The sequence below is a fragment of the Lithobates pipiens genome, unplaced genomic scaffold, assembly GCF_037356315.1.
Source record: "Lithobates pipiens isolate NorthernLeopardFrog02 unplaced genomic scaffold, aLitPip1_a1.2 Scaffold_25, whole genome shotgun sequence".
NCBI classification, from domain to species: Eukaryota; Metazoa; Chordata; class Amphibia; order Anura; family Ranidae; genus Lithobates; species Lithobates pipiens.
In genome coordinates, this window is record NW_027507787.1 from 37,933,319 (window position 1) to 37,959,074 (window position 25,756).

The 25,756-nt window shown below is 42.8% G+C and overlaps 1 protein-coding gene across 1 annotated transcript in view; it reads left to right on the forward strand.

Annotated features, from left to right (window-relative positions):
• The window catches only part of PKD2L1 (polycystin 2 like 1, transient receptor potential cation channel), a 105,318-nt gene that overhangs the window by 29,386 nt on the left and 50,176 nt on the right, over window positions 1–25,756 (forward strand). Inside the window, exons 3-4 of the mRNA XM_077454266.1 lie at window positions 23,866–23,993; window positions 25,430–25,683. Of these exons, the coding sequence (XP_077310392.1) occupies window positions 23,866–23,993; window positions 25,430–25,683 (382 nt within the window). The remainder of the gene's footprint in view (window positions 1–23,865; window positions 23,994–25,429; window positions 25,684–25,756) is intronic.

Genomic DNA, 25,756 nt, shown 5'->3' on the forward strand with positions numbered 1-25,756 from the left:
TCCGTCTGACCTTTTCTGAAACTTCCGGTCATGTGTACAGGGCATAAGGATAACCTAAGCAATGACCTAAAAGTCCTTTTGTAGTCTTTTTGGCTGGCCATTCTTAATTTTTTAGTGTAGATTTCATTCTGATCTATAAAAAAATGTAAGAAATTTTTTATGTATAAAACCCAGTTTAAAGTTGAATTTGTTTTCTATATTGTAACCAAAAATGTATTATATATCAGCTTACCAATTCTTAGGCCGCGTACACACGGGCGGACTGTTCGCCCAACCTTGTCCGCTGAACAGTGTTTGGGCGGACAGTCCGCTCGTGTGTGGGCTTTCAGCGGACAGTTTCAGCGGACAGTTTGACGGACAAAGTCTTTCGGAAATTCCGAAAAACTGTCCGCTGAAACTGTGTTTGAGCGAACAGTCCGCCCGTGTGTAGGCTACTTTCGAAATGAGCAAACTGTTCCCGCTCGGAGGAAAGTCCGCTCATTTCAAGCGCGTGTGAAGGTAGGCGGGGCCCGCGACGGAGAAGTCGCGGGCTCCGCCGCCTGGAATGGGCTTAAAGGGGAACCCCAACGCCGAAAAAAATCGGCGTGGGGGTTCCCCCAAAGTCCACAACAGACCCTTGTCCGAGCACGCTACCATGTTGATGAGGACAAGGGCCTCTTCCCGACAACCCTGGCCGTTGGTTGTCGGGGTCTGCGGGCGGGGGGCTTATCGGAATCCGGGAGCCCCCTTTAAGAAGGGGGCCCCCGGATACCGGCCCCCCACCCTATGTGAATGAGTATGGGGTACAATGTACCCCTACCCATTCACCTGTGAAATAAAGTACAAAAAAAAACACAACACAGAGAAAAAATATTTTATTGCACAGCTCCGGGGGTCTTCCGTCTTCGGGGGTCTTCTCGCCGGACTCCTCCGCTATCTTCGTGTAGCTCTTTTACTAGCGGAGGAGCCCGGCTTTCTTCCTCCCCGCCGCCGGCCTCTTCTCCCGACTTCGGGGGTCTTGTCCCCCTCTTCGGTTCTTCTGCCGGGCCACCGCGCCTTCTTGTAGCTCTTTTGCAGGCGGTGGCCCGGTCTTCTGTCGCCGCTGCCTTCCGTTCTTCTGTCGCCGCCTTCGGTTCTTCTGCCGGGCCACCGCGCCTTCTTGTAGCTCTTTTACAGGCGGTGGCCCGGTCTTCTGTCGCCGCTGTCGCTGTCGCCGTCGCCGCCTTCCGTTCTTCTTCTTCTTCTTCTTCCCCAGGAGATGTTGACACGTCGCTCTCTCCGGCCGGAATGCCAGAGCCGCGCTGAGCGGCCACTTATATAGTGACAATGGGGCGGTGTCACATGGTATATGTCACATGGGTAGGTCACATGGTGACCCCGCCCCCTTACGATGTCATAGTCCCCATGTGACATCAACCCATGTGACCAACCCATGTGACATATACCATGTGACACGGAAGACCCCCGGAGCTGTGCAATAAAATATTTTTTCTCTGTGTTGTGTTTTTTTTTGTACTTTATTTCACAGGTGAATGGGTAGGGGTAGGGGTACATTGTACCCCATACTCATTCACATAGGGTGGGGGGCCGGTATCCGGGGGCCCCCTTCTTAAAGGGGGCTCCCGGATTCCGATAAGCCCCCCGCCCGCAGACCCCGACAACCAACGGCCAGGGTTGTCGGGAAGAGGCCCTTGTCCTCATCAACATGGGGACAAGGTGCTTTGGGGTGGGGGGGCACCCCCCCATGTTGAGGGCACGCGGCCTGGTACGGCTCAGGAGGGGGGGCGCGCTCGCTCGCCCCCCTTTCCTGGCCGGCCGGGTAGCGTGCTCGGACAAGGGTCTGTTGTGGACTTTGGGGGAACCCCCACGCCGGCGTTTTTTCGGCGTTGGGGTTCCCCTTTAAGTCCATTCCAGGCGGCGGAGCCCGCGACGTCTCCTTCGCGGGCCCCGCCTACCTGTACACGCGCTCGAAATGGGCGGATTTGCCTCCGCCTTACGTGGGCGAGTCCGTTCATTTCAAAAGTTGAGCGAACTGTTTGGCAAACAGTTCGCTGAAACAGTCCGCTCAAAAAGTGTCGTGTGTGGCCATGTCCGTCCATGCTAATTTTGAGCGGACTGTTTGCCGAAACTGTTTGACAAACAAAGTTGGGCGAACAGTCCGCCCGTGTGTACGCGGCCTTAGATGTGGTGGCTGCATTCTTTTTTTTTTTTTTTTTTTGTCGTTTCTCCTTTATTTTTAATCCAGCCAGTAAGTTTGTTGTTTTCCAACTTCTTTTATCAGACCAAGCTGCCCAGTAAAAATAGCAGTTAGAGGTATGAGACAAACTGTCATGGTTATGCAGTGATCTTCCTGTGTTTGCTTACCTCCCCTCATGTCTTCAGACTAAGAGGCTAGCCACTTCCACCTGGTGGTTTTTATAACCTCTCCTCTAAGCATGGCTCCACCCCAGGCCCTATCAGGGAGCCCTATATTAACCTGTGCACTGCAGGCCATCAGTGCTGATCAACCATTGTGTATTCCTTTGTGTGTGAGCTTCCTGTTTCCTGCCGTGTGCTCTGCTACTGTTTTCCGTTACCGACTTTGGCGTGTCTCGACTATCCCTGTTTACCTGTGATCCTGACCTTTTGGCGTGTACCCCACTATTCTTGTCTGCTTGTGGCCCCGACCTTGGCTTTGTCCCTCACCATCCCTATCCTCCTGTTACCTACTGGGTGTGAGCTGGGGGACCCTGGGGGTCACGACCTGGACCCAGTTGCAGCCAAGTCCATCCTCACCACCAGAGGCGCTGGTGAACACCTGCTGGCTCTTAGACTCCGCGCGCCCCAGGGAATCTTACGCTCTAACCCCAGTGGGATCTGTCCCCCGTCTGCAGCAGTCAGCCATAGGCTCCAGATCCCTACGGTGTGCACCTGTCACCCCGCCTTAAGGTGACCTGACACAAACATTTACAACCGTCAGGACTGCAGGTCAGCGTTTATTCATTTTTGTAAAATCTTTATCCCGAAAGGAGAAAAAACATTTTTGTGTAATTGTTTAAAAAGTATTAGCTGGAGTTCGTCTTTAATTTGGCAGTCAATTCACTAGATTTGACTGCCAAATTAAAGACGAACTCCACTCCACTAAATCTGTTAGTGAATCTAAAGGCCCATACAGACGATCCAAAAATTGTACGAAAAACAATGCTTTTTGAGCAATCGTACGATAATCTGATCATTAGTACACAGCTTTTCGAGAGCCGATCGGGACAGGTCATGCAAAATTATTTGTTTGGACAAGCACAAAAATATTTCTCGTATGATACCAGATCGTACAATTTTTATTTAATCAGTACAGTTTTGGTCAAATTTTTATTCTGTTGTATGAGAATTTTCATAACTTTAGTAACTTCTTCATTTTCGATAAGGAGACTAGCAACACTACCATCCCTCCAGATTGACAATGCTGCTGTCCAAATGTGTCCTCCATTCAGAGTGGAGACACTGTAATGCCCCGTACACACAATCGGATTTTCTGACAACAAATGTAGGATGTGAACTTGTTGGTGGAAAGTCCAACTGTGTGTATGCTCCACTGAACATTTGTTGTCAGACTTTCCGCCAACAAATGTTATCTAGCAGGTTCTCAAATTTTCTGCCTACAAATTTCTGTTGTCTGACTTTTTCGCAGCTCGTCGTACATCTTGTACGTCACCCCGTCCCCACGTTCATAATTGTTGGCCAACATTTGTGTGACCGTGTGTATGCAAGACAAGTTTTAGCCAACATCCTTCAAACAAAATGTCACGGTTTTGTTGTCGGAAAGTCCGATCATGTGTACGGGGCCATAAGACAGGGAGGTTGTTCCTGGCCAGATTTCCAGGTGAAAATAAAGGAAAAAAGCCTACAAACAGAAAACTAAAATAGCTACCACATCTGAGGATGGGTAAGCTGCAATATACTGTATGAAATGTTGTTTTTTGGGTTTAGAAATGCTTTGAAGCAGTATTAAACCCAAAAACAAAAATGTAGCATATTGTAGCTCACTAATCCTTAACCACTTGGGATCCGCGCTATTGCAAAATGACGGCAATAGCGCGGACCCACATTTCCGGGACTACGTCTATTGACGTAGTCCTGGTTACGAGCGGCCTGCGCGCCCCCTGAGGGGCGCGCGCGGCGCGCTCTGTGATCGGCGAGTCCGTGAGACTCGCCTGATCACCGATCCGTGTAAGGGGTCGATCCCGACCCCTTATCACGTGATCAGCTGTCAGCCAATGACAGCTGATCATGTGATAAAACGGAGCCGGTAATCGGCTAGTATTCCTCCTCGCGCTGACAGCGCGAGGAGAAAAAAAAAAAGCCGATCGCCGGCGGCCGTGTTCGGGACATCAGTCCCGATCACGGCCAGCAATATAAAAGGACACCTGCCCCCTGCCAGTGCCCACCTGCCACCCGCAGTGCCATCCTGAATAAAGTAAGTGCCCCCCTGTCAGTGCCACCCAGCAGTGCCCATAGTGCCCACAGTGCCACCCAGCAGTGCCCACAGTGCCACCCAGCAGTGCCCACAGTGCCACCCACAGTGCCACCCAGCAGTGCCACCCACAGTGCCACCCAAAATCTGCCTCAGGTGCTGCACCCCAGTGCCGCCCATCAGTGCCCAGCAGTGCCGCCCATCAGTGCCCAGCAGTGCCGCCCATCAGTGCCCAGCAGTGCCACCTATCAGAGCCACCTATCAGTGCCACCTATCAGTGCCCATCAGTCCCATCTATCTGTGGTACCTATCAGTGCCCATCCGTGCCACCCATCCGTGCCACTTATCCGTGCCACCCATCCGTGCCATCTTATCTGTGCCCATCTTTGCCCATCAGTGCCGCCTTATCTGTGCCCATCGGTGCCGCCTTATCTGTGCCTATTAGTGCCGCCTTAACTATGCCTATCAGTGCCCACCAGTGCAGCCTATCAGTGCCCACCAATGCAGCCCATCAGTGCCCACCAATGCAGCCCATCAGTGCCCACCAATGCAGCCTATCAGTGCCGCCTAATCAGCGCACTTCAATGAAGGAGAAAAATGACCCGTTTGCAAAATTTTATAACAAACTATTAAAACATGATTTTTTTTTTTTTTTTTTTGCATCTTTTTTTGTTTGTTTAGCAAAAAATAAAACTCCGAGCTGTAACTAAATACCACCAAAAGAAAGCTCTATTTGTGGGAAAAAAATGATAAAAATTTCATTTGGGTACAGTGTTGTATGCCCGCGCAATTGTCACTCAAAGTGCATCAGCGCTGAAAGCTGAAAATTGGTCTGGGACTGAGGGGGGTTTAAGTGCCCAGTAAGCAAGTGGTTAAAGTATAACTAAAGGCAAAATGTTTTTTTTAGTTTTGGATAGAGTGTAGAGGGATTAGAACACCTGTCAGGTTTTAATTGCAGTCTGTGTCCCCATTTGGGAGATTCACCCTCTCTGTTTGACCTGTCCCCAGAAAAGTAAAAGAGGGGAAATCTTCCAATTGGAATTCCCTTCATTTTCAGGGATTTCCTCTCACTTCTTTTTTTGCTATGGGACAGGAAGTTAAGGGAAATCTCTGCAATGGACACAGATGGCGAAAAACAAAATACAACACGGGTTATAGCCCTCCTGTGTTCTAAAAAAAAAAGTTTTGCTTAGAGTTCTTTTTTTTTTTTTTTTTACTCAAATACTTTTTTTATTGAGAATTTTTTTTTATTTTTACAACACAACTAGTACACACAATACATACCCACTAAACAACTAAAATTACATTTACACTAACAGAAAAATAAAATAAAAATCCTAATAGACTATGCCAATTCCAGATTATACATGAATTGTTAAGACCTTGCATCTCGAGCAGCAAAGAAAACGCACACGTAAGTCGAGCCCACATGGAAATGGTGTTCAAATCACACATGCAAGGTATCATTACGATTGTCAGAGCAAGAGCAATAATTCTCGCACTAGACCTCCCCTGTAACTCTAACCTGGTAACCGTTATTTTTTTTAAAGCGCTGCCTATGGAGATTTTTAGGTACCGTAGTTTGCCGCCATTCCACAAGTGTGCAATTTCAAAGCATGACATGTTGGGTATCTATTTACTCTGCATAATATCATCTTTCACATTATACAAAATTGGGCTAACTTTACTGTTTAGTTTTCTTTTAATTCATAAAAGTGTATTTTTCCTAAAAATTGCATTTGAAAGACAGCTGCGCAAATACAGTGTGACATAAACACACACTGCAACATTTGCCATTTTATTCTCTAGATTCTCTGCTAAATATATATATATATATATATATATATATATATATATATATATATATAAAATGTCTAGGGGTTCTAAATAATTTTCTTGCAAAAAATACAGATTTTAACTTGCAAGCAACAAATGTCAAAAATAAAGGGTTAAACACATTTTAACTGACTACTTCTTAATGGTTTATATGTATTTCTATTGCATACCTGCGATCTATCCCTCTGCTAACTTTTGGTCAACTCATCCGTAGACTCGTCATGTTTACACAGACAGATTGGAGTCTAACCATCGTGACCAAATCTTCAAATTTTTGTTGGGGCATTTCCTATATTTATATGTCAATTCTTCTCTTCTTAAGTTGCAGTTAATTGCTTCAAACTATTGAGTAATTGTTGGTGGAGAGTTTGAGATCCATTTCTGCAATATATGTTTTCAGGCTATATTCATAGACCGCAGCCACATCACAGGCAATCCAGGTGGGAGAATATCTTCCGACATAATCCCAAGCAGAGCTATTTTTGGATCAGAATGAGCATGTGTAGAGCATAGAGTATTTAAAGTATCAAATATCTGCTCTCAATATCGATGTAATTTAGGGAAACGCCACAACATATGTCTACGTGTACCCATTTTGGTAGGACATCTTGGACAGTTTGGTGTAGCTGCTTCACCCCAAGTATGTAATTTATGATCTGAGGACTAACAGGCTGACTCCCCACCCGTTCAATCTCTGCAGAAATGCTGACAGTCACTCAAATGTCTATTTACCAAAGACAACCTCTGGATATGACACTGAGCACATGCGGACAACTTTTTTGGTCGATCATAGCAAGGTCTGTTCTGAGTGGAATCTGTCCTGTTAAACCGCTGTATGGTCTTGGCCACCGTGCTGCACATGACACTGGGGTGGGAAAATGGCTAATTGAGCCTAATTTGATCATTTTCATTTAGGGGTGTACTCACTTTTGTTGCCAGCGGTTTAACCATTAATGGCTATGTGTTGAGTTATTTTGAGGAGACAGCACATTTACACTGTAATACAAGCTGTACACTCGGTACTTTACATTGTAGGAAAGTGTAATTTCCTCAGTGTTGTCACATGAAAAGGTATAATAAAACATTTACAAAAAATGTGAGTGGTGTACCCACTTTTGTGAGATACTGTAAATGTTGGAGTTGTGATGTCAAGTAGTATAATCTAGCATTAGGGACAGTTAGACGAGCTCCGTCCTTGGGCAACTGCAAAACTCCCAATCTAATCCAGGGTTGTTTAAACCTCCAGATAAGATCTCTAAAAAGGGTGTCCTCCTGTCAGAAAATTTTCTGTGGCAACCATACAGGACAATTACAGTATGTAATAAATACAACAATTGTGGCATCCAAACCATTTTTATCAAGTTGGCTCTACCAACTAGCGTTAAAAGCAGCTTACTCCATATTTTCCTTGTCTGTTGAAGGTGTTTAAGCAATGGATCTAAATTTCTTTCTATGTACTCAGACATGTATGATGTAACTTGGATGCCTAGATACTTAAATGTAGAGACTATAGCTATTTTAGACGCGGAGCTTGGGAAATTTACTAGGAGGGGATTGATCGGTAAAAGAACCGACTTGTCCCAATTTATTGTGAAACCTGAAAAAGAACCATATGTAGTAATTAGGAACATTGCTGCTACTAGCGAGTGTGAGGTATCTCCCAAAAATAGACGCACATCATCGGCATATAGAGCAATCTTATTCTCTCCTAGAGATCTGTGAAACCCAATTATGTTTGACAACTGACAAATAGCAGCAGCCAAAGGTTCAAGGGCCAGATCAAAAAGGAGGGGTGATAATGGACATCCCTGTCCATTGGACATCCCTGTCTTGTTTCTCGTTGTAAAAAAAGGGGGCCAATGTATGTCCGTTCGCCTGAACCCATGCCACAGTTGCAGCATATAGAAGCTGTATCCAGCATATAAACTGAGATCCAAATCCAAATTTCTGTAGGCAATGGCACAAAAAATTCCACTCTATACTATCAAAAGCTTTTGCCACATCAAGCGATATATATATATATATATATATATATATATGTGCAGGAAATCGTTTAGCATAATATCCACTCCTCTTTATGTACTAAGTTTTCAAACATACAATCTTCATGCTGAATCATCTTGAGGCAGTTTTATTATACAGTTTTTAGAGGCTTTATCGAACTAGGATCGATGTGTCGTCTTTGCATATTAATCGTTATCTAATGATATGGATTTTGTTTGTTGTAGGTGTTCTACGCCATTTAACTTATTATTAAGTAATTTTACAATGATAGCAGTTTGATCGTATGTGTGTGAAGATGTCCCTACGAGCATTACACACTAGCGATGTTTATTGTTAAGTTTTTCTGATGTTATATGTTTGTGTGTCCCATACATGTTGAGACCATATCCTTATCGTTGCTGCCTTGTTTGATACAACTTATGGCCTTGGCATTGTCCTGCTTGGGTTTAATATGGTATGTCTACTAAGTTTTTTATGATTAATTTATTTATTTTTAGGGTATATTCCAGAGAGGTTTTATGCAATCTTGTTTTATTTGTTGAATTGACGGATAGGTTAGTTTGTTGCCTGTGATTGTGCACGAGGCATGGCTGGGGCGGCTTTAGTTCCCCAGTCTTCACATTTAATTAAGATCCATTGAGCCTCGGCGATGTTGATCATTGCTATGTCCGGTTTCTCCTTTTTTGACACATAGTATATTATTGTAATGTTACATTGCTCCGACTGAGGCTAGTCGGAGCGAGACTGGGTTAGTGCTTGATATATTTTGTCCCTGTGCCAGTTAGTTTGATCGAATTAGCACTCTCTGCTACTTTAGATTCTTCACTTAACCCTTTAGATGTGTGCGGAGAGGTTGTTATGTGTATGGCATTTACCAGATCATTATCGGATGCCCCACTTTCATGACTGGTTCATGTGTGATTTTAGCATTGTCATTTATATAAGTCCATTACGTGGTTATATATAGCTACATTGCAGCGCACTCATTGGTGGTTCACACATTATGCATCATTATACACATATATGGGCTATGGCAGGCGTCTAGATGCGTTCAGATGCTTTTGCATGCGACGCCGCATGCGTATTGATGCATTTGTATCTTGCACATATTTATTGGATTTAGTTTGACACATGTTGAACTGTGCCCATCCTATTTTTGTTTTATCTATTTATGCATTTATGTATGCATTTTTTCACTTTTTTACAATTACATTGCATATTTTCACTCAGTATCAATTATGATCACGTTCACATATTTTTATTGACGTTTATATATTCACACATTACCATTTGGGTTTTGTAGACCACTCGATACTTTACCTTTCATTCTGCACTCTTTCATTAATTCATAGTTTTTTTGTTTTTTTACACCGACATTATATATGTATGTTCCTTGTTCCATCCCTTTTGGGATGTGACCAGGGTTTTGGGTTTGCAATGCACTGTCATTCACATTGGACTCACACTGAGAGCCTTTACTGTTTTGTATTGAAATCAGGGGGACTAGGTGGACAGGCACCAGGTGATGTCTTTATTGTTTGATTGACTCATTGCTTGGTCCCGCCCACTGTCACATTGCAATAGTTTATTTATTTGTTGCCTGCTATCATGTTAGCCAGTTATGAGTAAGCACTAGTCTTAGTGCGAAAAGGCGTCAACTGTTAGCACCTTTTGCTGTGATGTTACTTGCTGTATTCCTGATAATTTTTGAATAAAGACACCTTTCTAGCTTTGGAGTGCGGCCGTCCAGAGTTCTCTCATTATCCACATCAAGCGACAATATAGCTCTGCTACCCAGATTATCAGATGGAACCTGCAAGTTAAGCAATAATCATCTAATGTTTATTGCAGTAGATCTGTTTGGAACTCAGTGCACAATCTTAGAAATTACATTCTCCAGGTCTATTAGCTAAACCGTTTGCCAATATTTTCACATCTAATGTGAGTAATGATATTGGATGATATGATTCTGGATTATTAGGGACCTTACCCAGTTTTAATAGGACTGTGATAATCGCATCATGGAGGAATATGGCCACACTCCAATGCTGCATTGAATACCTCTAATAACTCAGGCAGTAATTTGGCTCCATACATTTTATAGACCTCCCCTGGTAACCCGTCAGCACCTGGAGCTTTATTATTAGGTATACTGGTGGCAGCGACCATAAGTTTCTCTAAAGCCCCATACACACTATCAGATTGTCTGCTGATTTTTTCCATCAGATTTATCAAAACCATATAATATGAGGTCAAACCTTAGGGGTTTCAATGTGTATGCAATCAGGCAGGCCCTTGTACTACATGGTTTTGGTAAACCTGAAGGAAAAAAACAGCAGACAATCTGATAGTGTGTATGGGGCTTAAAGTTAAAGGTTTATCCAATGCCTCCCTGTCAGCTACGGACAATTCTGCTAGTTTTGTGCACTACTGTCATTTTAACACCATATTTTTTTGTGCGTTACTGCCAGTTTAACTCCATATAGTTTTGTGTGCGTTAGTGCCAGTTTAACGCCATATAGTTTTTTTGTGCATTACTACCAGTTTAAGCATTATATTGCAGTATATTATAGTGTATCCGTGGAGTGTGTCTGTGTAGTGTGAGTACACAAATTAAAGTGCACCAAACAACACTTTACATTGATTAAAGTGCATCTACGTACAGATTTCCACTTCTTCTTTACATTTGCTTATAAGCCAGCAACAAATGTGTCCAAGGCAAAGGTGGATGTGATGGTCAGTCCTCAGACAGGGCATCATTTCCTCTGTTTAGTGAGTTTGCCCGTGCTATCCAGCCACAGCATGCAGAGGAGGTGGTGAACTGGGCTTACTAAACCTTCCTCATCCTCCTCATCCTCTGTCATGCAAGCAGAGACAAGTGGGCAGTCCCCTGTGGTTACCAGAGTCGATAAACCTGCCTCCTTGTCCACATCTATTCCTAACATAGCCCCAACATCAGCCATGGAGGAGTCAGCTGAGTTATTTGACCACAGCGTCAGCCACTTGCTCTTTCATGATGCCCAACCATTACTGGATTCAGATGTTGTTTCTGAGCTTGAGGATGACAGCAACATGAGCCTAGAGTGAGGGGAGAACATTGGTAGACAAATTGGCATTCATGTTCCCCCAACCGCAGTGTATTGCCAAGTTGTCTCCAGTGGTAATGATGATAATGAAGATGGAGGAGATGGAGATGATGATGATGAGGTCACTGATGTGACTTGGGTACCAGATAGAGCAGAGGAGGAAACTGAAGGTGAGGCAGCACAACCCCAAGGAGGCCAACATCAAGATAGAGTAGAGAGCAGCCACCCTATTCCATCACATTCTGCAGCTGTTATGTCCCGGCCTACTCCTCAAAGCTCAGCTGTCTATGCCTTTTTCAGCACATTGGCAGCAGATCGCACTGTTGCTATCTGCAAACTGTGTCTCAGGCACATCAAATGTAGCATAAACACCAGCCACTTGGGTACCACATATTTAAAGTCCATCCACTCAGCCCGTTGGCAAAAGCACCTAAAAGCCACACAAAAGGGGCACAAATCTGTCCCTCCTCCTCTTAACCACTTCAGTCTGCCCCTGCTATAACGAGTCATTATCTCTCAGCAGCCTCCACTGACAGGGATGATGGTATAGCACAGGTGTTCAAGGTCCTAGCAGCACACCACCAGCTGTAGACTGTAGCTGGCAAATTTCTCAGCCCCATCTGCTGCAGCAAAAAATAATAATAATACACTTCCTGCCACCCACATGCCCAGCGTCTAAATGCAAGCTTGTCAAAACTATTGGCTCTCCAACTTCTGCCTTTCAGCCTGGTGGATTCTGCCCCCTTCCGTGAATTTGCACAATGGCAGGTTCCCAGTCGCTACTACTTTTCACGTAAGGCTGTTCCATCTCTCTACCATCACGTGGAAGGGAAAGGCAGTCATCCGTAAAATCCCCCTTACTGCTGACACGTGGTCCAGCAAACATGGGCAGGGTGATATATTTAATTCACAGCACACTGGGTAATGTTGCATGCCACTCGAAAGGATACAGGACAGGGCTCGGTGCTGCAGCTTGTTGTGCCCCCACATCTCCATACAGCTGGTGGTGATGATCCCAGACCTATGAGCTCTACCACCTCCTCCTCCTCTGCCACCTCCATGCCCTCCTCTGCAGAATTGTCCTATGAACATCAGGTATCCCCTAAGCGTTCAAAGGGCTATTCCATGAGTCAGGCTAAAAGGTGCCATACAGTGCTTCAGCTGGTGTGTTTAGGGGACAGGAACCACACCGGAGCAGAGATTCTTGCAGCTCTGCAGGGAAAGGCCCAGAGGTGGTTCACACCACACCAGCTGGAGCCAGGAATTGTAGTGTGTGATAATGGCTCAAACCTCCTGTCCACCCTTAGAAAGGGAAAGTTGACATATGTGCCAGGCACATGTCCTCAATTTGGTGGTACAGCATTTCCTAAATACGTATCCAGGGTTGCAAGATGTGTTAAAGCTGGCCATAAGAGTCTGTAGCCATTTCATACACAGCCAGTGCTCAGTTGGCTGAAATTCAATGGGAATTCCACCTGCCCATAAACCACCTGATTTGTGACATGCCCACCAGGTGGAACGCGACTTTGGTAATGCTGCAGCGGCTATACATGCAGCAGAGGGCCGTCAACAAGTACCTGTGCAAGTACAGCACAAAAACAGGCTTAGGCCAGCTCAGCTTTTTTTCCCCACGCCAATGGCTTATCATTAGGGAAGCATGCGCTGTATTTTCACCATTTTGGGAAGCCACAAGGATGGTCAGCCGTGACAGTGCATGCACTGACACAATCCCTTTTGTGTTCCTGCTGGAGCAGACTCTGGGTGGCATTATGGACAGGGCACTGGAGGCAGAGCAGCAGGAGGAAGCAGAGGACTTCCTTTCCTCTCAAGGTCCACTTTATCCAGACACCATCACAGAACACACAGGAGGAGAGAGGGGAGGAGGATGAGGAGGATGATTCTGGCACTTTCATAGGCTTCAAAGAAGAGCAAGACATCTGTAAGCGATGGTTTTCCAACTCCAGGACCCTTGGGAGTATTAAGTGGCTGGGGGGAGGAAGTTCCAGATGCGGTCATCCTGAGTGACCCCGGGGAGTCTGCTTCTCAAGCCTCTGCAAATTTGAGGCACATGGGCAATCTCAAGCTTCAAAGCCTGCAAACGGACCCAAAAATACGTGGCATAAAGGAGAAGGATGATTACTGGTTGGCAATCCTCCTTGACCACCGTTATAAGGGGAAAGTCTCCAGAGAAAACAAAATAGCTACTGTATGAGCTCTAAGCCTAGTATACACTAGCGAGGCCTTTTGGCTAAGATCAAGTGTAGTATCTGTTCTTATCAGTTGCCAGAGGAGGCGCTGTGCTGCTCCCATAGGGGAGGGCTGGCAAATCCAATGGTGTAATTGTGCCTGAAAGGGTGGTTTCAGTAGCGATTATGTCGAGCTGATTGTCGCATTACTGAGTGCCAACTACTGGTTGCGTCTGAGCCGCCAGGAAGGGCTAGACATGTGCAAAAGGAAAAAATGTGTTTAGTTTCGTTTCGTTTTAATTAGTTAATTAATTAATTATATTAGTTAAATTCGTTAAATTAATTTTCGGATTTCATTTAGTTTTCTACCGAATTCCAAAAATCGTTCGCATTCAAAAATATTTCAACCAAATCCGAAAATATTTCTACCGAATTCGAAATGATTTCAACATTATTCTAAATTATTTCAACCTCATTCGAAACTATTTCAACCGGATTCGAAAATATTTTGCGACCCGACTTTAGGGCCATGTATCTCGGGGTCACTTGGTGCTAGAAATTTGGATATGTTGTAGTGCTAGTTCTATTGTATTTGCATACCAAATTTGGTGTTTCTAGCTATAAGTGACCCCGAGATATGTGGCCCCAAATTTGGGTTGCAAAATTTAATTCTCTGCTGCAGAAAAGTGCTTGACATTTTGTGACCCGAATTTGGGGCAACGTATCTCGGGGTCACTTGGTGCTAGAACCCCCAATTCTCTGCTGCAGAAAAGTACTTTCATATTGCCCATATCTGGGGTCGCTTGGTGGCAGGTGATGTGGCAAGTGGACAATCCACAACTTGGTCACATGGCATTCGTGGCCAGTCACATGGCACTTGTGTCAGGTCACGTGGCACTCGTGGCCGGTCACGTGGCACTCATGTCAGGTCATGTGGCACTCATGTCAGGCCATGTGGCACTCATGTTAGGCCACGTGGTACTCGTGGCAGGTCACGTAGCACTCGTGGCAGGTGTCGTGGCAAGTGGACAATACACAACTTATGGCAGGTGACGTGGAAAGTGGATAATACACAACTTGTGGCAGGTGACGTGGCAAGTGGACAAATACAATACACAACTTTTGGCAAGTGGACAATGACATACAGCATATGCACTTGCCTTCGACATCCGTGACTTCTTCAATCATGCATGCTGACAACTTCATCGATACCATAAATATAAATGAAATAAGATGTGCGTGTTTTTTTTGCACTGGTACACTGCAAGTATGAAAAGTTGATGTGACAGATATATATAAGTAAGTATAAGTAACTAACCATCTTCCAAAATTTCTAATTCAAATAGAAAAGATTAGAACAGAATTGAAAAAAATATAATTTAATGGAATAAAATAGAAAGAATATACAACCATCTTCTGAAATTCAAATTTGAATAGAATAAATTTGAATTTCGAATAGTATGAATTCAAATTTTTAAATGAATTAATTTTAAATTTGGATAGAAAAGATTATAATAAAATAGAAAATAGACTAGAAAAACGATAGAACAGAACAGAATAGAATATATTATATTTTATTCTGTTCTGTTCTATTGTTTTTCTAGTCTATTCTTTTATATTCTATTAAAATCTTTTCTATTAAAATCGAAATCATTATATACTAAATTCGAATTTCGGAAGATGGTTATATATATATATATTTCCGGCATTTGAATTTCGTATAGAATGAATTCGAATTTGAATAGAAAAGATTAGAATAGAAATAGAGAATAGACTAGAACAATAGAACAGAATAGAATATAGATACTATCTATTTCATTTAAAAAATTTTTTTGCAGATTACCATTTGTTTTAATAAGATCTCCTGCAGACTATAAGCATTTATTTAATTTTTTTGCAGATCTCCTGCAGACTATTAGTATCTATTTTGTTTTTTCACCAGATCTCCTGCAGACTATTAGCATCTATTTAATTTTTTTTGCAGATCACCTGCAGACTATTAGCATCAATTTTTTTTAAGCAGATCTCATGTAGACTATTAACAGCCATTTCACTTCTTTTTTTTGCAGATCTCCTGCAGACTGTTAGAATCAATTTCATTTTTCTTTTTTTGCAGATTACTATTTATTTCCATCAGATCTCCTGCAGTATATTAACATCTATTTATTTATTTTTTGCAGATCTCCTGCAGACTATTAGCATCTATTTCATTTTTCTTTTTATTTTTTGCATTAGAACAGCCATTTCCTTTAGATATAGATGCTAATAGTCTGCAGGAGATCTGCAAACAATAAAATATATGTTATTATACTGCAGGAAATCTGATGGAAATAAATAGTAATCTCCAAAAAAATAAATTGATTCTAACAGTCTGCAGGAGATCTGCAAAAAAAAAGAAGTGAAATGGCTGTTAATAGTCTAAAGGAGATCTGCTAAAAAATATATGCTAATAGTCTGCAGGAGATCTGGTAAGAAAACAAAATAGATACTAATAGTCTGCAGGAGATCTGCAAAAAATTTAAATAGATGCTAATAGTCTGCAGGAGATCTTATGGAAACAAATAGTAATCTGAAAAAGAAATTAAAAAAGAAATAGATAGTATCTATATTCTATTCTGTTCTATTGTTTTTCTAGTCTATTCTCTATTTCCATTCTAATCTTTTCTATTCAAATTCGAATCCATTCTATACGAAATTCGAATGTCGGAAAGAAATATATATATATTATAAAACCACCATCTTCCGAAATTCGAATTTAGTATATAATAATTTAAATTTTAATAGAACATTTTTTAATAGAATATAAAAGAATAGACTAGAAAAACAATAGAACAGAACAGAATAAAATATAATATATTCTATTCTGTTCTGTTCTATCATTTTTCTAGTCTATTTTCTATTTTATTATAATCGTTTCTATCCAAATTTAAAATTAATTAATTAAAAAATTTGAATTCATACTATTCGAAATTCAAATTTATTCTATTTGAAATTTGAATTTCAGAAGATGGTTGTATATTCTTTCTATTTTATTCTATTAAATTATATTTTTTTCTAATCTTTTCTATTTGAATTAGAAATTTTGGAAGATGGTTAGTTACCTACTTATATACATCTGTCACATCAACTTCTCATACTTGCAGTGTACCAGTGCAAAAAAACACACACATCTTATTTCATTTATATTACTTTTCTGCAGAAGAGAATGACATTTTGCGACTTTGGGGCCACGTATCTCGGGGCCACTTATAGCTAGGAACCCCAAATTTGGTATGCAAATACAGTAGAACTAGCACTACAACAATTTGGGGTTTCTAGCTCCAAGTTACCCCGAGTTACGGGGCCCCAAATTCGGGTTGCAAAATGTCAAGCACTTTTCTGCAGCAGACATTTTGCGACCCAAATTTGGGGCCCCGTAACTCAGGGTCACTTGGTGCTAGAAACCCCAAATTTGAGATGTTGTAGTTATAGTTCTACTGTGTTTGCATACCGAATTTGGAGTTCTTAGCTATAAGTGGCCCCGAGATACATAGCCCCAAAGTCGGTCGCAAAATGTCATTTTTCTAATTTGATTCGAATTCCGTTTTAATTCGTTAGCATTGTAATTCGGTAATTCGGATGCATCCAAATGTCCGAATAATGAAAATACGTCCGAATTTCAATTCGGAATGAAATGAAATGCACATGTCTAGGAAGGGCGCTCCTGGTGAGGATGGGTGCTGCATTGGGCCCGGCCAGAGGGTTGGGTCCCTGGCCTTCTGTGGTTCTAGCTCCGCTCGGTTTTTCTGGAAAGAACAATTGCTCCCCTGTAGCGCCAGGGGGAGCGGTTAGTATTTCCCAAATGTAATTAGGTAGGAGTGATGGTAGCGTGGTTGAGCCGTTTGGGTAGGGGCTCTCCTCAACTTCCAGAACTTCAGGCCTTCCTGGCTGGGGTGGGGGCTACACTGGCCTGGGCTGTTGGTCAGGGTTGTGATGAAAAGCCTGTGGTGAATATGCCCCTGAAGTGGCAGTTCAGCGGTGCCAGACAATCACTGTGAGTGAGGGTCACTTCACTAACAGACTTTTTTCACACCTGCCTCTAGGGCCGAGCCTTTTGGCTCGGACCAGGGGAAATTTTTATTCCTGGCCGAAGGGCCTGGCCATTGTATTGCAGAATGGTCACTCTTTCACTTCTCCCACTTCCTTCTCCCCACTTTCCTATTTATTTTAACCCCATGTTTGTCACTTTTTTGTATTTTTTGTTTGGTGTGAACATGTTTTGGCACTGTGTGATGAGTAGGGTGTGGGTTCTTGGGCCTGCCCTGAAAGTCTTGGGAGGGGGTGGACATAGGCCTTTTGGCTTGGTTTGCCCTCTTTCATGGGGTCTCCCTTTGGGGGAGTCCCACCAAGTACTTGGGTGGGTCTGTTTCGGCAGACCTTCCAGAGAGAGGGGTTCCATCTGGTTTCGGCCAGATGGACCCAAGGGAAGTACCTCAGTCCCTGTCTGGAGCCTAACGCCCCGGGGGGATCAGGGTAAGGTCCTTCCTAGGGAGGACCATGTACCACCCGTTGCATGTTTTTGTGTTTACTCTTTATGTGTGTGCACTTTTTTTGTGCACCCGAGTGGAGTTTTTGGGTGTGTTTCACACACCATGAGCTTTTAAAAAAAAAAAAACACACTAGCGAGGAGTTCTCAAGGAGGAGTCTGCACTAACTACATGATCTTAGTAAATTAATCTCCCCGCTAAGCTATTGTGTTCTGACAGGGGGACTGCACCCTGTCAGAACACACTGGTCAGCACTCACAGCTCTTGTCTGTGAGTTCTGATAGGGTGGCGTTTGGCAGATGCTTTTCTAGCATGTATGTATTACAGAAGCTGAATGGTCGGCCAGCTTCTGTCGGAAAGGATACCATACACACAGGCCGAATGTCTGGTTTCTGTTGAACTGGATGATATTTGGTCCATGTGTACCAAGCTTAAAGTGATTGTAAAGGCTAATTTTTTTTTTAAATAACAAACATTGAATACTTACCTCCACTGTGCAGCTTGTTTTTCAGTGTGGCCCCGGTCGTCCATTTCTGGGGTCCCTCGGCGGCTCTTGCGACTCTTTGCTGCATCAAATGACCCCCGCTAATGATCTGTAGCTGGTGGGACTGACTCCCGATCATGTGACCACTTTGATAGCAAATCACGGTGGTCACGTGATCATGCTTCCCACCCCCTGGCATTCAGATCTTTTTAAAGAGACACAAGGTGGGCAGGAAAGGGTAAATAAATATGCCTTCTATTTATGTAATGGCAAAGCTTCCAGCTGTCCTTAGTTTACAAGGACAGATTTGTGACATAAAGTTTGGTTCCCGCTTTTTAGTTCCAAAAGGCCCTACTTTCTGCTGATTTTTTTATTTTTTTATTTATTATTGCTGAGTTTTATCTCAAATAGAATTATTTCATGAATTATTATGAACTGTATGTATATATATATATATATATATATATATATATATATATATATATATATTATATATATAATTTTATTTTATTTTTTTCAAGGTACAGTATTTTTCATAACCGGAGGTTCGTTTATCTGCTTAAATATCCTTGTTAATTGTATATAGCTCAGTTGTTTAAGTAATAAAATAAATGCCTAGAAGCCTCTTATAGAAGCAGCCTTCTTTAATTCCCAGGCATTTAGTCTGATTAGCCTTAGCATTGGCACTTGTTTAGAGATTATTATAATTTTATGATAATTTTATATTTATTTTCTGGTTATTATAATTTTTTTTTATTTTTTTTTTACCAGAATGGATTAATCTATATTGAAACCTAACAAAGAGACTTAGTAAATAAAAGCATTGATATACCCCACCCTTGCTATTACCGCTATACATTTTCTGCATACTGGCGCCCTACTACTCTCCCCACAGTGCCTCACAACACCATCCTAACCTCCAACACCCCCACATCACCGGTTTCAGTACCATGCCTGCAGCCTCTCTCACTAAATTCTAGCACCCTACCCCCCACAGTACTTGACCCCTTCCCCTCCTGCTCTAACAAACCCTACCCTACACATGCTTTCACCATAATGTCTGTACACACCCACACCCCATACCAATATTCCCAGCTTTAACCCACCTGTGGCCCCCTCAAACACTGTGCCTGCCCCCCCCCCCCATCATCACACACCGCTGCTCAGTGCCTTACCACCAACCATCATCCCTCCCATCATCAGTTAAAGAAGTATTTGTGAGTGACTATGCTTTTTGGGTCCTATTTATAAGAACTTCATGAGCATGAATTCCTTTAAAGGCTAAGTTCACCTTTAGTAACATGTTCATATGTAGGGTGTAGCATGTAACTTGTTACTATATACTTCTCCACCCTCCCCTCATGACAATGAGCAGGGGTCTCCCTAAACCCACTGTTACAATTTAAGAACAGCTTGGCTGTGTGGGGCACCACCCGTACAGATGTGTCATTTACTCAGAGATATCTGTGAATGAATGAACTACAAATCTCATCTGCCACTGTGGCGGACTCTTTAGTTCTCAATGAACTGCGAAGGTGCTGATCCCTTGTAGTTCATCACACTTCCTGTATTTTGGTAACTGTCTGCCTGTACAAGAGGTATGGAGTGTCTGCAGGAGACTGACATTGCACCCACAATCTCCTGATGGCAGGTGCAGTGCTTTGCAGGCTCAAAATTTGCATATATTTATTTTAATGTAATCCTAGTCTTTAAATGTTGAAATTCTTTGTGGCTGTTTTGAGTGATTTTGGAAATCTGTTTTACTTATGTTTATACAAGCATGAAATTGTTATCTGAAAGCAGTCATGGAGATAGTGTAATTAGGTGAAATACATGGGAGAAAAAAACTGAATCCAACAAAAATTGGGCAGCGCCTCTACTGAGGACAGAGATATAATTGTTATCATCATTCTGGGTCAAGTGTACCATAAAAAATCTCTTATTTATAAATTGGTGAAAGACATTAAGAAAATGGATTTTACGGACACACACACACTAGTTCTAGTTATAGTATATGTCAAACAAAAATTTCAGTTTAAATATAGTGGGGACCAGTTAAAACCCCTGTCAGAGACTTCTGACATGTGTGTTCCACTGATGAGATTTCCCATTATGGTTCGCATATGGTTCGCCAGGGTAAACAAGACTCACCAGATGGAGACTTTGAAGGCCTCTACCAACCTGTGGGAAGAACGCTGTACTAAAACTTGGTTCCTCTGAATGGATTTCACATGCTAACCCGAACATTGAGATATCATGTGCTCCCAGGCATAACACATATTTTAGGATTGACTTGACCTGACCCTCTTGGAATATGCAAGCTAAACTCATATTTATGCGGCCTCCTGGATTCCGCATATGTTTTATTTTTCCTTTCTTTCTTCTTTTCCCTTCCCACCCTCAAGATCCTTGCCCTGGTTTGGGCTTATTAGGTTCCATGTTTATGCATGCAGAGGTTGCCTCAATAAGGCATGGAGAGCTTGCTGGGAACTTAGTACTTATATCATATATTCCACATAGCCCGTGGCAAATGTTATTAAATGAATGTTATTAAGTACTGCTTTACGATGGCTTTGGAGAAGTCCTTAGGTGCATACAACCCCAATAACAGTTGGGCGTATTCATTTTTTTCTTTGGTGTAAGGGGTAATCCTGAAGGTGGCTGAAATCACCTGGCACGTAGTAGTCAACATTGGCTGGCTTTCGGCAGGGCCCTTTTATAGGTGGTGCACATGAACTATCCCTTTAAAGGCGTGGGTAGAGAAAGTGAGCTTCTAAGTAGGAGCAGTCTTTATGTATTATGTTATGTTAGCAATGTGTATCGGGCATTAAGGTGTGCAGTTGAGCTAAACACTCCTGGCAAGTGACTAGTCTGGTCCCAATGGCTTGGCGATTAACAGGTCCCAGCACACAGGGTGCAGCTCCTCTGCTCCAATCTTCACATAGAGTGCAGTCTCTTGGCTCTGATGCAGTGTCTCTCTCTCTATTCCTCTCAAGCTTAGTCCCTGGGGTAGCTCTGATATGGGTGGACAGCCACAGCAGCAGATCCGCTTAGCTCCTCTCCTTGTCTCTAATTCCTATGAAGTAGAGCCCAGACCCTGGCAGTATGTTTGTACCCTAAGGACCAGCCTTGATCTTTCTCAGAATGCCCAGGAAAATTATCAAAACCTCCACTTCTTGGTACACGGATTTGTGGGAATTAAAGTCCAGTAGCCACTAGACTCCATAGAGATGTATGGTGCAGCATTTCTTTATCTCCCAGGACCCTTGGTGTCTTCAAAGCAAGTCCTCTTTGAAATTCCTATTGGTTTGTTTTCTCTCTCCTTATGTTTTTTATCTGATCTTACTGCCAGTAGTGGAGGGGGGGAGAAAAGGCTAAGCAGGAAATTGCCATGATCTGGCCAGTAAGTCTGTTATATTTCAAATGTAGCACCTTCAGAGTTGCTAAGTGTAGGAAAATTTAGTTGGCTTCTCTGTAGGCAGATGAGCAGGGGTTAATTGTTGTTTTTGACTGTGCAATGCTGTGCAATGCTTTGAGGCTCTGGCTCTGTTACCTCACCCTGGCTGCTAGAATTCACTGGATAGTTCTAGAACTTAGAGGGTGGAGGGACAGACACTGCAACCTGAATATTTATGGCATTCCAACCAATCGCTGAGAAGACAAGGCTCAGTAGATGGGGAAACTGTCCCATAAATAGTCAGAAATCTGGCAGTTTGGGAGCAGAGTTCAGGGTCCAGTCACCTGGAGGGGACTCCTGTTCTGGGGGACTCTGCCCCTGGGCAGAGGAGAGGCTAGGTGAAAGAGAAGAGAGAGAGAATCAGCAGCTACAAGCCTCACACCCCAGCCACAGCTAAGCTTAGCTGAAGATACCCTGAGATCAAATCCAGGCCTGTACAGCAGTGTGCCTCTACAACAGCCCCTTGGAACCCAAGTTTCACTTAAAGAGAGTAACTTCCACTTTTATCTAGCCTGTATAGAGAGGACAATAAGGCTGCAATACTGTATGACTCTAGGTCCAGGGGACAGCTTAGTGCCAGCGCAAAGCAGCCAGAAGTAACCCCATTTCTCTAGCTTGGGAAAGCAGTAGCCAGGTGCTTTGGCATTCCTGCAAGGAGCAGCACCTCCATATCCAGGTTTGGAACTTTTTACTTGCTGCTAGTGTGCTGCACCATCAGTCCCATAGGTGGACAGCACTTTTGAAGTCAGTTACCAGTAGTCTGAGACATTAACAAGTCCTCAATCCAGTTCTTCAATTCTGGACATCCCATGTATCCCTCTTCAATTTATCCTAAATAAACAAAAATAGAACAAAACCCCTAGACTATTTATTGAGCCTGGAAAGAACGTGTGGAAAATTCCTGTTGCCTCGTTGCATTGGGGAAAGACCTGAAAATCCAGTGGCTGCTACAGTAGTGAGCACTACACAAATGACCACGTTGCCCAGCAAAAGTGGCATGTAGAGAGTTGAGACAAACTATTTATTTTTGGCAGGGGTACTTACAATGGTCAGCTTTTATTCAACCGTGTTACTGGCTAAATCACAAGATAATCAAAATCACAAGGAAAATCAAAGGAAAAAAATAAACTAAAACGAATACAGCCACCACATTTAAGGATTGGTAAGCTACAATATATAAAATTTTTGTTTTATTATCACTTTAACCTCTTCACGTCAACATGGCGCATAGATGCGGCCTCTCGGCAGTTAGACTTTAATGCTGAGAGGCTGCATATATGCAGCCCCATGTAAACACTTTTCTGTGCTGAGAGCACATGCCCTGTGTGCTCCCAGCACAGTTACCGTTAGGGACCAGGAAAGCTCCCAAAGCATATTTGCGATTGTGAGCTTTCCGATCATGTGACCGATGTTACAGCCAATCACAGTGGTCACATGGCTCAAATGCCTGCCTCCCAACATTTAGAAGCTCTTAAAGGGCAAGGAGGCAGTGGCAGGAAGGAGTTAAGTCCTTCAGTAGTTTTCCACAACTACATTAATGTGGATGTATGTACTGTATAAATTTCAACTGAAAATTAACTGCCTATGTTATCGTGTTGACAATATTATTTTGTAACATATTACCATCCTTCTGAGCTATAATAATTTAACATAATTTTGGATAATCAGCACAAAGTCACACTACTTTCTATTCCTCCAGGTTATTAATAAAATGACTAAAAAGCGCTGGGCCTAACCATATTAACTTTCCCCACAGTTTAAATATGTTTTGTTTGTAATACCTCTTTTTCTTCTGTCTCTTATTTGAAATATGTTGATTGTAATTTTCGTAACTTTAAAAAAATTATCTTTTTCTAGTGACTTATGGGATGACAAGCTCTAGCACTTATTATTACACTAACGTGATGTCCAACCTTTTCCTGCAAACTGCTTCAGATAGTGGAGTCACATTCCAGAGTATTAACAACATGAATGATTTTTGGTCGGTGAGTGGGAATTCTCAATCAGTATTAAACTGTTCTAGGTTTAGAAATAAATTAATACTCAAAAATAACATCTACAGTTTAACTAAATTGTCAACCTACCCAACTCATATTTCATTTCTGAGTAGATGCTGGGACATCAATCCAATTCACATTCTGGCTTCCTATAACCCTTAGCCCTTGTACACCTGGTCAGACATTCTGACAACAAAATCCATCGGATTTTGTCAGACGGATTTTGTCCGAAACTTGTGTGGCATACATGCGGTCGGACAAAATTGTCGGAAAAAACAATCGTAAGCAACGTGATGACGTTATTTCGTTACGACGGGACTACGTTCAGGCTAGTAGCCAATAGCTTTGGTATAGGAATTTGACCTGAGCATGCGTGTCTGATCGGAATTCTCTACACATGTGGTCGGAAAGTTTTATAGCCCAGCTGTAAAACTTTGTCCGTCGGATGTTCCGATGGAAACAGTCCGATGGAGCCCACACACAGTCAGATTATCCGACAACACGGTCTGATCGGACATTTTCAGACGGAATGTCCGACCGTGTTTACAAGGGCTTATGGATGTTGATTAAGAGATCTGTGGCATGCTGGTGAACATAGATGCTGGTATCCACATTTTTGGAGCACTTGTGACCAGGAATGCTGGTGATCAGGGACATTGTTGACCACATATCGGGACACCGGTGACCACATCTGTGGAGATGCTGGTGACCAGTTGTCTGCATCCACATTCCCAGCCCATTTCTATATAGAAAAGTGAGTGTGAAACTGGATTCCTTTAGTTGACCATGGCTAATGAAGGCATAGAGCTTTGAGCCCTGAGCTATGAAATCTAATTCCGCGTACACACGATCGAATAGTCCGGCAGACTTAGTCCGGCAAACAATCCGGCAAATAATCTGGCGGACTTTCTAACGAATGGACTTGGCCACACACGGACACTCCGAAAGTCCGGCGATTGCTAACGCGATGACGTACAGCATGTACGACGGGACTATAAAAAGGAAGTTCAATAGCCAGTAGCCAATAGCTTCCTTCTCGTACTTGCTTCTGAGCATGTGTCATTATTAGTCCGCCGGACTAGCACACTGACGAACTGATTGTCCGCTGAAAGCCAAGTCCGGCGGCCAAATTTTGATGCAAAACTACTTTCTAAGTCCGCCAGACTTTACGATGAAAAAGTCCGCTGGAGCCCACACACGGTCGAATTGTCCGGCGTAATGCGGTCCGGCAGACTAAGTCCGCTGGACAATTCGGTCGTGTGTGCGCGGCATAACTCTCACTACAGAAGCTCCTAAGATAAAAGAAGCCAATTGGTGATAAGCCCATAAGTGCCCACACCCTGTAATACATATTGTAATTGGACTAAGTGAATAGTGATATACTGTATAATGCTAACCACAATATATTATTTATTTCTCTCTAGTATACACAAGGGCCTTTACTAGATGGCCTTTACTGGACCAAATGGTACAATAATGAAACGCTAGATAACAGCCAACATTCATTCATTTATTATGAAAATTTGCTTCTTGGAGTACCGCGGATACGTCAGCTGAAGGTGGAAAATAACTCTTGCATAGTACATACAGACTTTAGAGATGACATTTATGGGTGCTATGATGTGTATTCAGAGGGTGAAGAAGACAGGAATCCATTTGGATTGATGAATGGAACAGCGTAAGTATATATTTTCTTCAGATCTTTTTAGACCAAGCAAATAACAGTGTTGATGTTGTGATATGCAGCTTAA